This window comes from Rhodnius prolixus, unplaced genomic scaffold, assembly GCF_049639745.1.
Source record: "Rhodnius prolixus isolate KJV_2025 unplaced genomic scaffold, Rpr scaffold_11, whole genome shotgun sequence".
NCBI classification, from domain to species: domain Eukaryota; kingdom Metazoa; phylum Arthropoda; class Insecta; order Hemiptera; family Reduviidae; genus Rhodnius; species Rhodnius prolixus.
Window position 1 is genome coordinate 13,246,524 of NW_027411625.1, and position 16,497 is coordinate 13,263,020.

A 16,497-nucleotide genomic window follows, 5' to 3' on the forward strand; every position below is an offset into this window, starting at 1 on the left:
TTCTCAAGGAAAGTACTCATTTTAAGAGCTTTAACATTCAAAAATCATAAGTTCTTTTACTAACTAGACAGAGAACTAGAAATAACACCTCAGTTTTCTTAAACGGTGAAAAAGTTCAATCAGTTGATGAGCTTTCAATTTAATGATACAATTGAGTCCTTTTACTTGAGATTTCATAGAGCGGAAATTTCTTTCTGATTTGTGAACGTGCTGAGAAATATCTATTGTGGAGCTACTATTTCTATCCGAAATCCTGGTGGAAAGCACGGATCGATCTGCGTCGTTAAGGGCTTGAAACAAAGTTGTCCTTGTCAGTTATTATTTGTTTGGCTCATTCATTAATGCCTTGAATTTGGCCTGGAAAAATCCAGGATAATAATTTCCACAATCTGTAGTCGCCTTAACTCAAGTGAAAGATGGTTTTATAGATACCGGACAATAGATGGTATTGCCCTTCACAAGAATTTGGGGTTTAACTCCTCAATGATCGCTGCATGTAAAAGGCTGTTGAATAGACATCTAATAATCCATATCTTTATATAGTGGCATATGCAGTTTTACCTTTACGACCTAAGGTCACATGCGCTTCTGTACGTAATATGTGTAAAGAAAGAATTACAAATATACGTTATGACTTTAATTTTAATAAATTTTTGAAATTCTTGCATCTTGCATTTCCAAGTCCGTATTTTTTTTTTTTTGATGATTTAAGGCGCGTCAACATCTAAGGTTATTGGCGCCCGGAGCTTTTTTCAGTGCACTGCCGGCCTCCGGACAGTGTTCTCTCGTTACAGATAACACTGTTCATCACCGGACAGTGAGCTGTAAGAAGCTCCTAAGAAGAGAAAATCTAAGGGTCAGCAGCTGGATTCGGACCTTAAGTCCGTACTAGGAAATTTGATCAGTATTGTAGAACAGGGGTGTCAAACTGGCAGCCCACGGGTCGCATGCGGCCCCCGTGGTAATTTTTTGTGCCCCACGATGTTCTGAAATAAAATGAAATTAGAAAAAATTGTTATGAAGGAAATAGCGCTTCGGAGGAGATCGAGGTAATATACCGTACACACAATTGCCTCGTTAACCCTTTAACTACTGAAGACGAGAATACAGGCCAGTACCTTTCCTGGGGGCCTGTGGGCGTGTATAAACGCGCTAACTCAGTTCTGGCGACGTTTGGAAGCGATATGTCTGCTACTCTATGGCACGTAATGCAAACAGATCCCAATAGCGAAAAGGTTAAAAAGAGCACTCTGGGTTGTGCTGTTATGAATAAAACTATCAAATCAAACTTGTAAATGTGATGTGGCCCGGGTGAATCTTGGCTATTGCACCAAGTGGCCCATGTTTTAATTGAGTTTGACACCCCTGTATGTAGACAATGGAGCCTTGAAGTTTGCGTGGAAAAATCCAGGATATAATTTCCACAATCTATAGACGCCTTAAGTCAAGTGAAAGATTTTTTTATAGATACCGGAAAATAGATGATATTGTCCTACACAAGAATTTGGGGGTTAACTTCTCAATGATTGCTGCATACAAAAGGCAGTTGAACAGTCTTCTAATAAATTAAAATTCTAAATAGTAGATCTTTAACGCTGTAACGCGTTTCATGATTCGTTAAGGTGTTCAGATGTGGGAGCCAGAGAAATTCTAGAGTGCCGAAAGACTATTTTACATACACATAGAATTAAAAGAAATTAAAGTATACTATTGGTATTGCAACTAAAAATTGCTAGAAATTTAGTAAGTATTTTTTGGAGGATAGAGAGAGGAACTTAATTTTTTTTTTTTTTTAATTTTTAAACAGTAAAAGTGAAGCACTGTAACACAGTAAACAAATGTTTTATGGTGGCCAGGTTAGGTCTGTTTTTGGTGTTTACTTCCTTAAAGTATTAACAGAAATTATACTAAGCTTGCGGGTGTATGTGTGTATGAAGTTTTACGTTTTAAATTTGACCGATGGATAAAGCGAACAAAGCGTTGAGAAGGTAACATTTTAAGATTTTATTTTAGATATACATATATCTACTATGTCCAAATAAGGACCCCTTTAGGAAATACAATTTTAGCCATAAATTCCTTAACTCTAATAAATTTGGTGAGTGGCCTACTTACACTTACTTTAACAAGCTCTCTAATGTTCAAACAGCATATGTTTATTTTTTTCTTCAAACCAAGAATATTTACTTATGTTTATTTTGGGGTCCCTATGCTAAAGGTTTTTTTTTAAAATAATAAAACCGCGACACTATTCTGTTAATCTGCTTAAGTATTGTGACCACAATACTAACCAATCAACTGCCTATCCTGTATCACTGGTAAAATGGCACCTATTCACCTCTTTCTGCATCCAGCGCAATACCTTGCCCATCAAGGTCTGGTGGAGCTGAGGTTAGGGAATTTGGTTCGTACCCTTCTGCCTCCTCAGATACAGAGAGCAGTTGATGACCTCCTGGCTAACCTGGCTTGCGAGCCAGAAGAGGCACTTTGAAGGCACAGTACATGCTACACAAGCTGCGTAAAGTGCATTATGTATTTAATAAATTAAGGAATAAGTTTGATCCTTTACATGAAAGATCACTTAAATATGTGGCAGGAGGTTTCCAATTTTTTGGGTAATTAAACGCAACTCTCCCAAAATTACCAAATAATTATTAAACCTTCTTGTTTGTAACAGATGTAATTTTTAGCCATTTTGTGTATGCCTGAGAACATTTAAAGCTCTTAACATTTGATTTTTCTTAGAAAAATCACTCTGAAAACGACTTATTTCCCGATATTAAGAAAAACACTAGCTTTACTACCTTGGCAATATTTTTAGTAGAAAGGGGATGAAAAAATACATAAAAATGACCTATCGCGTGCTCCTCTTTCTCTTTGATAACAAGTTAAAATATTGAAATATGTTTAATAAATACTAGATTTTGAAATGGCCTATCACCTTTAATTTTGAAGATATCTAATTGCGATTTCCGGTTTCTTTCATAACTTTTTATACTCTTTAAAACTGTGTATATGAAAATGGGGGTCAACCGCGAACCCTCACTTTTGGTCGTGCGTCAGCCGCGTATGCGGGCAGGAATCTAAAATCAAGTCACATATTCTGAAACTAGAGGTGGACAACAAATTTTTCCTCTACCGTTTTTTACTCAGATTAACAGTTTAAGCATAAAATGCATTTGAGCCGTCTTAAAATGAACACCCTGTATATATATTTTTATACGCACACCCAAAGCATCCATATTTTTTCTGTCTTTTTTAACTTAACGAATTCTTACTAATAAATACATTTATTTAAACAAATTTACTACATCATTACATGCACCACCAGCACTCACACATATGTATTCAAATATACTGATGTATTCTTACTTCTTTCAGTTATATGATTATATTTCTCATTTTGATTTCCTCATCACCTTTGAAGATTTTTTCAGCAGGACCCCTTCAATATTAATTTTCTTCTTAAAATCTGATGGCGCAGTGCATATTCTCTGAGGAAATGCCGGACTTTTAATGTTTATAAAATAAGACTGTTAATATATAGAATAAGGGATTATCAGTGATGTATTTTTTTCTGTTATGTATTTGTTAAACACAACGGACCACACAAAGGTTACCACATCTGCTTTGTACTTAATATTGTGCTATGGCTGTGCGGCACTTATAGCATTGGTACTTGGCACTCCGGCTGCCCTAGAAAATATTGGGACAGACTGAAATGCTTCTGCACCCCCTTCCATTAATAAGAGTAGTATGGAAGCTTCGGGCAGCAATTACTAGCATCAGATATCCTGCCAAGAACCTTGGCCTTGAGTTCAACGTTTTTTCAAGCAATTACTATTATACAATTTGCTTTGTTTTTCCTCAGAAGTGGCATCCGCTTGAGATCTGTAAAGTCTGGTCACTCTAGCCTGAAGTTGATCATCTCAGACTGGAAGGAGTCGAAGAGTGCGTACAAGTCTTTCATCGCAAATCAGGAGACTGCCTGGTCAGATATGGTTAAGTGGGTTTCTACAGAACATAACCGAGGACTGCGGGAAGTTTTGGACCATGTAGTGCAACTGCAGGGCTTGTGGACCGAATTGCAAACCCAGTTCTTGAGTAAAATAATCTTGCCATTTTTAAGTGTTGTATTAATGTTGAAAATATAGCCCATTAACTAATGAATAAGTTATCTTTAACTCATACCATTTATTGGCTTTGCCATTAAAAACCGCTTGCATTCAGTTAATTAACACTGAAAATTTTTGAGTAAAGTAATCTCAATGATTGCATAAAATTTTTGACAAAGATTGATTTGTTATGGAATAAATCTAAACAAAAATTTAATTTTATCAAACTTTATTTAATCCCTAACTTAGGAATTGAGTGTTTAAATTAAGAGAATGAAGCTTAAAAACTGTTTGGAAAAACAAAAGCTGTGCTTTCTTAAATCGATTAAAGTGCAGTTGTATCCGAATCTCCGAAATTATTAGAAGCACATTTTCAAATATGGATGCATTTGTCGCCTAAAAATCTGATCTAATATTTTTAAATAATGAGAGCAAAGAAGAATTACCTGTCGCAAATTTCAAAATTGAAAATGTGTTTAGGTCCGCAGTGCAGAAAAATATCGCTGTTTTTATCATAACCCGTTATTTTATTGTATCGCTGACCAGATCCAGACTTCCATCCATCATCAGAGGTTGATTAACTGTTCGAAGAGAATTCTACTTCAGCTATTTTTCCTACACTACACTTGCTGACCCTCGTTGTGGAAGACGTTATTGTATTTTAGAAGAAGACCTCATTTATTGACTGGAACTAAAAAAATTATTGCTGGACATACTGTAAGAGAGTTTTCTTGTAATAATCAGATAAGATATTTAAATTAACTTTTAAACCAGACACAAAAGAAGACAGAATAACGTGCCTTCAGCATACCATGTTCAGTCCTTTCTTCAAGAGTTAATTCCAACTCTAGGCTTCTTTTGCCAATATTAACAGATAGTGAGGTAAATTTTGAAAGTATTCTGCGATCGGCTGTACCCAAACATGATCTAGATACGATCATTTAGGAATAGAAGAGCTACTGGAATCTTAGGTCTATGAGAATTCCTTGTCTCTACGTTTTTCTCTTCTAATCACCTTTCTTTTTTGGGTTCACTTCTTCAAAAACTTAAGATAGCCACTGCATTCAATACGCCTTCATAAAAGAACTTTTTAGAGTTAGGAATTACATAATTATAAGCATGCAATATTTTTGCTCTTCTTTCTAGCCTGTTTATAATAATTATATAAAAATATTGTTTTCCGAACTTCTTTGATCACGTTCCGAGATAAAGGAATATAGGTTATCTTTTTGTGTCTAGAGCCTGTACTTGGAACCTTCAGTGATCTTAGAATTTCGCCATTTTCGGCACGTGAGGATTTTTGAAATTCATGGAACTTCTTTGGATAAAACGCCGTTTTTTATTTACATTTAATACATCTACAAGATTCTTGAATACCACAAAAAATAATATATTTTTTGTGCCTATTTTTTTTATAGCTGCATTAAAAAAATATCAACATCAGTTCGAGACTATTCTGGAATCTGAGATGCAGTTAGATAAATCAAGAGCTGCTTTGAGCTGTTTAGAAGTTAGAGAGGCCAAACTATGCAAGGAATTGCGAAAGGCTAGCACGAAATCATCGGTGGACGATCTGAAGCAGATTGAAGACAAACTTGCAGATGTTAAGATGGCGATACAAAATGCTCAAATGGAAGGTGAGTTTTCATATTTTAGTTGGCTTTATTAACACGATAAGTTGGTGGAGAACACTGAACTACACAATCTTTTAAGATCTGTCATGTTTCTCACAAAAACATGTGACTTACCTACACTGTAGTGCAGAGCAACTGACCTTCACCAATTAATAAACTGAAAATTTTATATTTGCAGTGGCGGCGAACACAACTGAAAATGAATCCATCAAAATGCTATTGATGAAAGAGGGTTTAGTAAACCTATCTCAGCAATATTTTGAGTTTGCAGAAAAAGCAGCGATGATATTCAAAGCTCAACGAACTGTGGCGTCTAAATTGCCTGATGCGAATTGCAGCGTACAAGAAATGAAGTTTAATGGTGAGTAAAAAAAATGAAGAAAAAAAGAAATGGTTCAAATTATTTTCTCACAGATTTACACCAAGATAGTGTCACACTAACAAACTGTAACTCAAGGGCACATTGCTGAGAAGTTCTTAACCTCTTTGAAGTTATTATTGGAAGATAAGTGTTTCGTTACATACCAGCACAATTACTCGAGCCTAGCTTTTATCTTCACAAACAACCACTGATAGCTGCGATTTAACCCTTATATTAGCTCACGTTTAATTGTTTAAGGTGCGGAAACGTGTGCTGCTGCTGTGGCCCAAGTGAAAAAAGATTTGAGAAATTACAGCTCAGGACAAAGTAGTGTCCCTGCGGCACCACCCCCATATTACCCACCGACAACTTCTCATTTGTGTGACAGCTCAGAACGTCTAGGAGTGACTTACTTCGAATGTCCACCACGTTATACTAATGTACTTGTGGATGAGATTCCACGGCTTGAACAACCGCCGGATCAACTCCCAAGTTCGCCCCAACAACTAGACCAACAGACACCCTATTACACGTATGTATTCTTCTTCTGTAACTCTGTAAGTTGACGTTGATATTCTTCTTAGGTCTTGAAGCTCCTGAAGCATAAGACTTTTACGAGAACTTCTCAGTCATCTCTATTACCTACAGATCTTTTTAATTTGCTTAGGATTACCAGAATCTTCATTTTTTCCTACTAATTTTCTCCAGGTACCTTTTTCGATCTATCGCTCGTTGTGGATCCCTCTGAGTTCTAATCTAGTGCATTCTTCCCGTCCGGCTACTTTGGGCAGATCCAGCTCCATTTTCATTCCTTTATCTAAAGCTCTATTGGGCTTTGTTTTATCAAAGACCACAAATTTTTATCACATATTTTATTCATGCTACCAAATATTATGGATGCGACGCAAGAATAGATTAATCTATTCAAAGATGCGAGCAAATCTTTGGATTTACTTTTCAGGTCTCACAGGTATGTTGGAGATCTTTAACGTTTTGATTTCCTAAATTGTATTATTGCGGAATATGTTCGTTCTCGATGCCCCTTAGAAGGTAAAACTGTATAAAGGCAGCATTGGCCTGTAAAACTTTCATGTTGTATTTATTGGATCTGGGCCCATACTTTGAGATCGTCCTTAGTACATCAGTTTGTCAGTCACATAGTGCGTCCACACTTAATTTGGGGTCTTCACCACACTATCCTGACCCCTTCTCCTGAGAGTAACTCGAGACACTCTGAAATAGTGGCATAGATAGCCCTTAGGTCAGAGCGGGACCCGAGGATTTGGGTCCGACTTTAGTTATTTTAGTTTGTCACACAGTGTACCTTTTACTTACTTTACACTACCAATTCTTCATCTTTTTCTTTCAGAGATACTTCTGAAACTAGCATTGCTGTAGCATCGTCGTCGCATTACTACGACACTCCACCCGATGGATATGGAAATCTTTCTGCACTGCTACAGCAACTGAGACTGGATCAATGATACAGCTACATAATCTTGCCTAAAGAAAACTTTTACGGAATACTAATCTGTAATCATAATATCTATGCTCATAACAATTTAGGCAGGTTATCCGGTTCTCTAGTAAGTAACCCAGAGCGTCTAGCTCTACTCTGTATTGAAGGCAAAAAGAACAGTATTGCAATCTGCCTCTGAGATTTTTTTTTAGTGTGTCGAGCTCTATTTGAACTACCTTATCACAAACTCAGATTCTTAACTTAACTGAACCTTATTATTTGTAACATCTTTTTAAAGGTTCTATACAGTCATTGATTGTTTCAGTAGTTGACTGTTGTATCTTATTTTACTGCCACCTGTTGGAGCTCTCGCGTATGGCACTGCTTTCAGAAAATTTCTAAGTTAATCTATTTCTCATCATATGTCTTTATTCTTTAGTTCGTGTTGGATGGATAGTGTAAGAGAAGTTGGCAAATATACTTATGGTACTGATGGTCTGTTGAGTTGTATCGCCACAATTCTTCATCTCATTTTTGCCATTTACTCGAGGTAAACCACGTCCTGCTTAACTGAGTCTAGACTTTTCCATCTCGGCAGCAACTAGGCGGACTGCTAGAAAGCCTTATCATTTTCACATGTTGCCTGCCCTGAATCTGCCTTTCTTTCTAAGGTCCGAAGTAAGTATCAAAGTCTTCAGACCAAGAAAATTGAAAGAACATGTCGGAAATTATAATTATAAGTTTATTATAATGTACATATATATATATATATATATATATATATATATATTTTAATTTGTGAGTAAATATTGTATATTTTTTGGAAGTATATCGAAGAGAATTTACCGTGTATTTACCTTTAACTCTTATTGTACTTGCTCTGTTCGTCTTGTTATTTTTATTTGGAAATTAAATTATGCTTCCTTTAAAGGGCTTTAAATTCTACAGATTATATGATATCAACATCTAAACATCCATTTAGATATACACTATGAACTCTTAAAATTATTACAAGGGTTCAGTTCTATACTGACTGATAAGGCTGACTGTAATGGCGCTGAAGATGGTTTAACTAACAATACAATATATGAAGTTCAAACGATGTTGGAAGTAATTATTGTGTAGAATAGTGTTTTATTCATAATAATTTTAATAAATGAAAAATTAAAGAAACATTGAAATATATTCTAGAACACAGGTTACGCAGTCAAAGATTGATAATCAATTTTATTTTATTAATATCTATTGCCGCTGTTTTCTACCTAGAATCCTAACAAACACGCCTATAAATATCGCTGTTTTTTTTCGCGGTAGCACGCTTGTTTTTGAATCCCTGATAGATATAGGACTTTCATCCATCATCATTAAAGATTGATTAATCAGTTTGGTGTTGAGAATTTACTTAAACTATGTTTGCTGTCGCACTACACTTACTGACTGAGAGGAAAATTGAAAAATATGTGTGTTGTTTAAAACTTAACAGTAAAGCATTTTTGTGAAAAAATGGAAATAAAATTAATGAAACTTGTATACGCAGGTAATGTTTTAAAATTGTTAAGTTGTAATTGCATTTTTATTTACACGAGGGGGCATGAATAAGGGAACACTAAATTTACCTAGTTCATTTGCACTCTAAAATAATTATTGTTAAATTAAATATTGATGAATATATGATTCTAGCCCCTTAATAAATAATGCGTAACTAAATGGGCAACATCTTGAAAAGAACATTTTAATTAATAGAGAATATGCAATAGTTTTATTTATTTTATTATTTTTTTGGAAGTATAGTGTTGTGAGAACTCAGTCGTGTCAGTTTTTTTGGTGAGGAATGACTTTAAAGAGCCTGTACGAGTTATATATCCCGATTAGGGATACAGAAACCATCTATACTTCGACGAATAAAATCAGCGACATTACCTATCACTGCGGACCTAGTCACATTTTCAACGCCTTTAAGTGTTATTATATCTACTTTTCGAAGCGTTAAGAACATCTATCGAAATACTACTATTCGAATTTTTTTGACGATGTAAATTTATTTATTTATTTTTGAGGAAAAAAAGAGTCTTGGGTAAACAGAACAAACTGACAACCAGTTGAAGAGAACAACGCCTTCAATGTATTGATACAATAGAGGGCAGATTCAAGGCGCCACGGTAGCCGAGCGGTTAGAGGCGAGACCTGCAAAGTTAATAAGTATTTGTGGTGCTGGGTTCGATTCCCGGTCTAGACTTTGGGTTTTATATAATGGTTAACACGAAAAATTTATAGCAAAGTACGTTTACTATTCGCCCCGTCCACGACACCTCATTGGTAGTTGGACGTAAAGCCCGAAAAGTAGGCATTACTTTACTTTACTTTTTACTAGAGAGCAGATCCACAAGATATTTTAACAGATATGAGGTAGCCGGGTGGAATGTATTTCATGTTCTTTACTGGCAAGATGGCCGTTGATTTAAATATACAATTCAAATGGATAAATTTTTAAAATCTTATCTTAAGAATGTGTGCAGTGTTTTTTTTTTAAAAAAGATAATAAATTTGCTTTAAAGCTTGCTACTGTACTATTTCTATCGTAGGATAGAAATGGTATGGGTAGCCATGCCTGAATCAGCCTAGGTCTCACAAGGGTACAGGACTGTAGAGTTTACTGATGTTTTAAGCGGAATTCATTCCTACTTGTGTGGGAAGTAATCAAAATGCTCTTTACTAACTGCAGTTTTACCTCTAAAAAAAGAAATGCTTCAGAGCTTGGTGAAATTTACCATTCGAAGGAAATGGGAGTCCTATATAACTGAAATTCGTAACAATCGCAATGGGATCCCCCGCATAAGTGTTGCAACGAAACTTTTATAATTGTTAGGATCATTACTGTTAGAGAATACATTACTCTATTTTTATTAGTGTTAACTTGAATAGAGTTCAGATCTCAATATTCCTTTCAAATATTCTGCTTTTGAAAATCAATTAAAGATGAATAAACGTTATCCGCAATGTTTCAATAGATTGAAATCTTCCCATACATTAGTAGAACACGGTTCACGGAAATTAAAAACCTCCACAATGTCTGAGATATGAAGATTGAATAGTACTGGAGTAGGGCCAGGAAAATAGAGAATTAAAGGAGATTTATGAGGAAGAACTGCACGTGGTGGCAGCTATTAAAACTGCTAGATTTCGCTGGTAGGGGCACTTACATCGGGATGGAGAACATTGGACTCCACGTTTATTATATGGTTAACATCTTGGCAAGGCTGGGTTGGTTGCAGGATATAGAGGAGGACAACTAGCGAAAAAAAAGTCGAAAGAAATCACGAAGTAAGCCAAGATTCAATAGTTATAAAGGAAAATATATAAGTATAACGAAAAATATAAGATCTGCTAAAACTGCTTGTATTTACACTTCACCTTTGTTAAAAGCTTACTTTGTTATCTTGAGGACGACAGCTCCTGTAAAAATGAACGTCAATTAGTCCATAAACAAGGATTGCCGTCAGATACCAAACTGTCATCAGAGCCAAGTAATACTAAGAAATAGCAGTTATCAAATCGTAGAGCAGAATTAGGTATTATAACTTATTATAGGACAGTTGTGTGAGGGTAGATTGTCAAAAACTGCTCGAAAAAAGCTAGTATTTAAAAAAACGTTGAAAATATTTCCTCTTGGGCACGTTTGGATGATGCGTTTTCTCAGATTTAAACGAAATTCCAACTCCCCACTTTTGGAGACATTGTCAAAAGCGGTGCGGGTGACTTTTAGACTTTCAAATCCTTCTAGACCAGTTGTCGGCAAACCGCGGTTTGCGAGCCCTTGAGTATAGCTCCTTTCCAAAATACCATGGTGGGTGCGCACGTACAGTACGATTGAATTTTCGTAGACCATCCTCAGAAGTCGGTTTTAAATAAGTGGCGTTAGACGAGGGAGGGTAGGTGAAATAACCATTCTCTCCCGGAACTCAGACTCAGTGCACTCGGTGCCACCCGCTCCGCTATTGCTGCTTACGACAATATGTTCGAAAGTGGGGAGTTGGAAGGGGTCGACCTCAACGAATCTATCTCAATCATATTGAGCAATTATAAGAAGACGTTTAGGTCAGCTTAGGAGTACCCTAATTAAGCTAATAACTATTTTACCTCCTATATAGTTCAAGAACTAATAATATTTGGATCTAAAAAGAAATTGCAATCATTCTTTGGTTCTGTTGACTAATGAGTTTACCGACCACTGTTCTAGACAATCCGGCCCAGAAGACCAAACAAGGTAAGAAATAGGAGCTTCAGTTGTTTCCTTTTTCTTATCAATTTCTTAGTATAGTACTTCTAATTAATGTAGTACGTTAATAATTAATAACAATCGTTGGAGCACTAACTGTGCAGCATTAAGTGGCATTTAATTGAAGGTATAAAAAACAAAAATAAATAAATGAGATGAAAGATACAATATTTTACCAAGATCAAATGCTACCTTATAATAATCACATGTTTTGGTACTAACATGATCCTGAACAACAAGAAAGTTCTGCCACCTGTTTCTTGAAAGCTTCTATTTTAGAAGTTTTGAAGGAAGCTTTGTTTTCATTTTAATCGATGAGAAAAGCGCGACTCGAGGCTTCGAGAAATAAGAGTAGTTGATCATGAGCTCACTACTATGTCATACTTTTTTCTAACCACAGTAATTCTCGACCTTCTGAATAGTTCTCCCTACTTTATGAATTATATATTTAGATCTGGCATTGAAAAGGGAGAGATTGTAACTCCCACCTAATTGAGCGACTTTGGGTTCTCTTTTTTTGTTTATCGACTGTCAAGTCTTCTGTAGGAGTCACCAGTTTTGTTATTATTGAAGAAACTAATACTCAATTATCTGAAACTGAGGAAATTAATTATGTATAATTTTTTTCTTACTGATTTTATTTTCTCTTTCTTCTCTAGGCCTGGTTCAAATAATTTATAGATGATATGATGGTGGAAAGTAGGCTTTGAGGCATTTTCCATCGTTAGCTTCGGAGCTTCAGAAGCGAGCAGTAGATAAAATAAGTAAAATATCCTCTGTTTTATCAAACTTGATTATTCTCTCACCTATTCCTTGAATTCTTGCGTTGCCAAGGTGTGTCATGGAAGTACCTGATCTTAAATTCTGTAATATCGTAATATTACAATAATATAATGAGCGGATCCTCATCTTTGGATCCTATGCAATTTGAAACCTTTTAATTCCTGTTTAAAGATTATATTACTTTTCAAAGAAGCTGAGAAGTTGACACTTTTTGACAAGTGAATTCAGCTATTAATAATCATTTCTACGTACCGTTACATCTACATATGTTATGTACTAGGCTGCTGGTTTTGAAAATAATAAACAACTTACATTTAGCCAGACATGTAAACTAAGTTTCACAATTCAGTACAGATATGGTTCTATTTGGCAGTGTTATTGGATTACTTAAATTCATGACATAGCCACACACACTCAGTTTTAAAAAATCTGGGAATTGTATTTTTCATAGAAAAAGAGAAAAAATTGTCCAAGTTGGTTGTTTTTCTAAGTTACATTATTTGTGCAGTTTTTTACGACCAACCTTTATACAACGTCCCGGACCCGTTCATTAAATGAACAATATGTCGAAACAGTGAAAAATTGGACTTAATATTTTCCCAAAACTTTGCAACTATTAATCTGCAATATTTAGTTTGGATTTCAGACAATATTCCCAAAAAATTAGCTTATTTAACTAAATTTATGGTTTTGACGTGACCAAGTGAAAATATTAAAGTAGTGGTCGGGTTATATAACAATTAATTTCAATTTTCTCTACCCTCAATAATTTTTCTGTTTGTTATATTGTACGTGAACATTACCTCTATTTTAGAAGTTTTGAAGGAAGCTTTGTTTTCACCTGGGTAAATATTTAGCGCTATATAAGTCCTATTTAGTCGTTGTAATTCGTATTTTATTTTTCATGTCATTAAACGAAAAATCGCATTTAAAGTTCTACCTAAAAAAATATCATTTGTGATAATATACATATTTATATTTAAACTCACATCCTTAACTTAAATACCTGTATCTAAATACATTGCTGACTGCAGAATTAATCCGTCAAGGCCGTGGAGCTATAAGGATAATTGTAGGCCTATTAACCGGCCATTGCAGGCTCAGAAAACACATGCATCGCATGGGCCTGGCAGATGATAGCCTTTGTAGGTTCTGTCAGGAAGAGGAGGAAATAGCATTGCACGTGTTGTGTCAGTGTGAGGGGCTGGTCTGGCTAAGGATGTTACTTCTCGGGGAGGAAAAACCAAGGCCTGTGAGCTTTACCCAAGAGTCGCTCTCCAGAGTCTGATTAAACGGACGGGTCTGGAGGCCGAGCTCTAGAGTGGGGGAGCCACAATAGATCCAAAGGGGTCGCAGAGGCGTAGGCCTTAAGGGCCACCCTATTAGAATCTTAATCTAAATACATAAAGGGGTCATACAAATTAAGTTCATTTCAGATTAAACAGGCGTTCAAGAAAATTAAAGAAGTGATTGTTACAAAGAAAATTCTAATGCATTTCGAGACGTTCAAAAAAATATGCTTATTAGTGTAAGCCCATGTTTTCGAGGCATTATTACCTCGTTGATTAGAAGACGTGTCAAAACGACTATAGCTTTATAGCTATATAACGACGTAGAAACTTCCACGGAATAAACCCTTCCGTGATGTCATGAAGACAATGGCTGGAGGCTGACATCAGTTTCTGATTTTTATTGTCTTCATTTTCTTGGCTTGATGAAAAAAGAGGATCTAATAGAAAATGAAAATAAGGGAAGGCGTTAGGTCCGTTGTCGGTGCGATCGATTTGTAAGACGGAGGTTCCTGGTCGATTCCAAACTTACTACCCTTAGACGCTTCTCTTTCCAGAAGCTTCTATTAGTCACTGACAAGTTCCAATATTGCTCGCAAGTACCCGACGCCAAAGATATTGGTGGTAACACGCTTTAATTATAAGAAACTAAAAGTAATAACAAATTTGGGTTTGAAAACTGCCTGGTCGAACTTATAGCCAGACCTAGTGCCATTTTATTACCGCGATTCCGATTCACGTTTCACTTTTTATTTGTTTCATACATATGGAACAGCTGAAAACTCATTGTTTTAGTTCTTTGTTTGTTTACAAAGATTGCAGATATAAGTAAAGGTCATGGAATAATTCCTTATAGTTTCATATATGTACAAATGTAGATACTAGAAAATATCGCTACTCAAAGTGTACGACGAATAGATTTCAGAGAACTTCAAAAGAATTTGTTAGTGCCTCAATATTTTTCATTAGACCCACAAAAAATTAATTCCGTCGTGATTGCACCCCTACATATTTTAGGCACCGCCGCTAATTGTTAAGACCAAAAAATTTAATGAACAATTAATTAAACTCAATATTTTATTTTTTAATTACATTAATTAATAATTTTAAATTAAAAAGAAAATGGGAATTATTATTATTTTGTTTCTAAATTCCAAAGACAGTTGGTTATACACTTGGAATTGATATAAACATTAAAACAAACTCTGGAGGTTACAATTAAACAGGATTCAGAATTTCATGTTAATAAAATTAAAATATTTTAATGAAAAATTAAGTAATAAAACATAAGTGTGTAATTTAAATTTATGAACATGTCTAGTAAGAATTGAACACATACTTTTTTTGAATTACAATTTTATTTAAATTACCTACCATAACTGCAGAGTTTCTTACATCTACATAGGTTATGAAAATTCAGTGATATTTTCTAAAAGTATTTCAGTGTCTTTATTTTGTTTAGAGTACTATTATTAACTCGTGTTAGAATTTTGAGGCATTTATTAGTGATCCTTAATTATTCAAAGAAGATATTAATTTGTAAAATAAATTACAAAAACCATCTTAATTAAAAGTGTTGATACAGTTAAGATATGTAGGAAAATAAGATTAAAAGAAGTTTTTAGGTGTTGAACCTAATAAATAGTCAAAAGAATGGGACGCAAGAAATATAGATGTGGTGAGTAAATTTAGAGTAATTTAAGTTATTAATCATTTCTCTCAATTCAATACTTCGCCCAGGTAAAGAAAAGCTAGATTAAAATTTAACTAGTGAGAGGGACTTGCTATAGCTATACTATACATTCTTTAAAGGGCTGTCGTAGACCGTGTGAATTTGGACTCAATTCGTACACTAAACAAGTAACTATGTACTTATTCCCCGAGCTGTGAGTGCTCACTAACGATTAACCTCATTCAGTTTGAGATTGCCACACTGGACTAAAACTGTTGTATGGACTGTCACGGACTGTGAATGTGTCCCCTCAGTAGCTTCGCACAAAACGTGACTATATACCAGATCAGTGTAAGCTTACTGATCTCTATCCAACAAACCCAACCCAGTTTAAGGTACGTTGTTGAACATGAGTAAACACTTTTTAAGGTCTGCCTTGTAAGGTGGTGTCAATTTGAAAGCAATTCGCTATTAACTTTTTTATTTTTCAGGTACCATGTAAACAGAATGGGATTATTTATAAGTCAAGTTACAATAACATTTTTGATCAGTTGGCTGTTCCGTCCTTGTAATAACATGTCGGTTAAATCGGAATTTCCTGTCGAGAGCACAGGAAATTGTTCAGTGGCAAATATCAAGCGCTTAACTCATTTGGCAATTGATCAAGTTACTTCGAGGGTAAGTATACATAGTTGTTAAGTTATAACTCCTACAAAGTTCATCTTGAGTGCTGTAGGTACCTCCACATTCACACTAGTGACAGGAGAGGTAAACAATAGATTATTTATCGCGCCTACAGATTGTACATATACTTGCCAAGAGTTTTTGCTTTTAGCCAGTTACGTCTGATTTCAGCTGTATGCCAATTACATTTGGGTTTAGTTGTAACCTTCATATTATTGTACACA

At 35.2% G+C, this 16,497-nt stretch overlaps 2 protein-coding genes across 4 annotated transcripts in view; both read left to right on the plus strand.

The window, feature by feature from the left end:
• The first annotated feature begins 1,819 nt into the window (after window positions 1–1,819).
• Window positions 1,820–8,064, plus strand: LOC141459232 (uncharacterized). The gene is made up of 6 exons (XM_074138049.1): window positions 1,820–1,988; window positions 3,872–4,104; window positions 5,534–5,752; window positions 5,928–6,110; window positions 6,369–6,642; window positions 7,480–8,064. The coding sequence occupies exons 1-6, from the start codon at window positions 1,960–1,962 to the stop codon at window positions 7,592–7,594; spliced, it is 1,053 nt and encodes a 350-aa protein (XP_073994150.1). The 5' UTR covers window positions 1,820–1,959; the 3' UTR covers window positions 7,595–8,064.
• Window positions 8,065–15,455: 7,391 nt separating this feature from the next.
• The window catches only part of PlexB (plexin B), a 38,260-nt gene continuing 37,218 nt past the window's right edge, over window positions 15,456–16,497 (plus strand). Inside the window, exons 1-3 of one of the 3 annotated variants that reach the window (XM_074137749.1) lie at window positions 15,456–15,595; window positions 15,836–15,984; window positions 16,081–16,267. In XM_074137749.1, the coding sequence (XP_073993850.1) occupies window positions 15,890–15,984; window positions 16,081–16,267 (282 nt within the window). In that variant the 5' untranslated portion in view covers window positions 15,456–15,595; window positions 15,836–15,889. Of the gene's footprint in view, window positions 15,596–15,729; window positions 15,985–16,080; window positions 16,268–16,497 lie in introns of all 3 variants that reach the window. The other 2 variants (XM_074137748.1, XM_074137750.1) reach the window with 2 other exon arrangements.

Coding starts and splice junctions, on each gene's coding strand:
- LOC141459232 (XM_074138049.1), top strand. CDS start 1,960: ATGGATAAAGCGAACAAAGCGTTGAGAAG. Junction 6,111..6,368: donor ACAAGAAATGAAGTTTAATG/GTGAGTAAAAAA, acceptor TAATTGTTTAAG/GTGCGGAAACGTGTGCTGCT. Junction 6,643..7,479: donor CAACAGACACCCTATTACAC/GTATGTATTCTT, acceptor TTTTTCTTTCAG/AGATACTTCTGAAACTAGCA.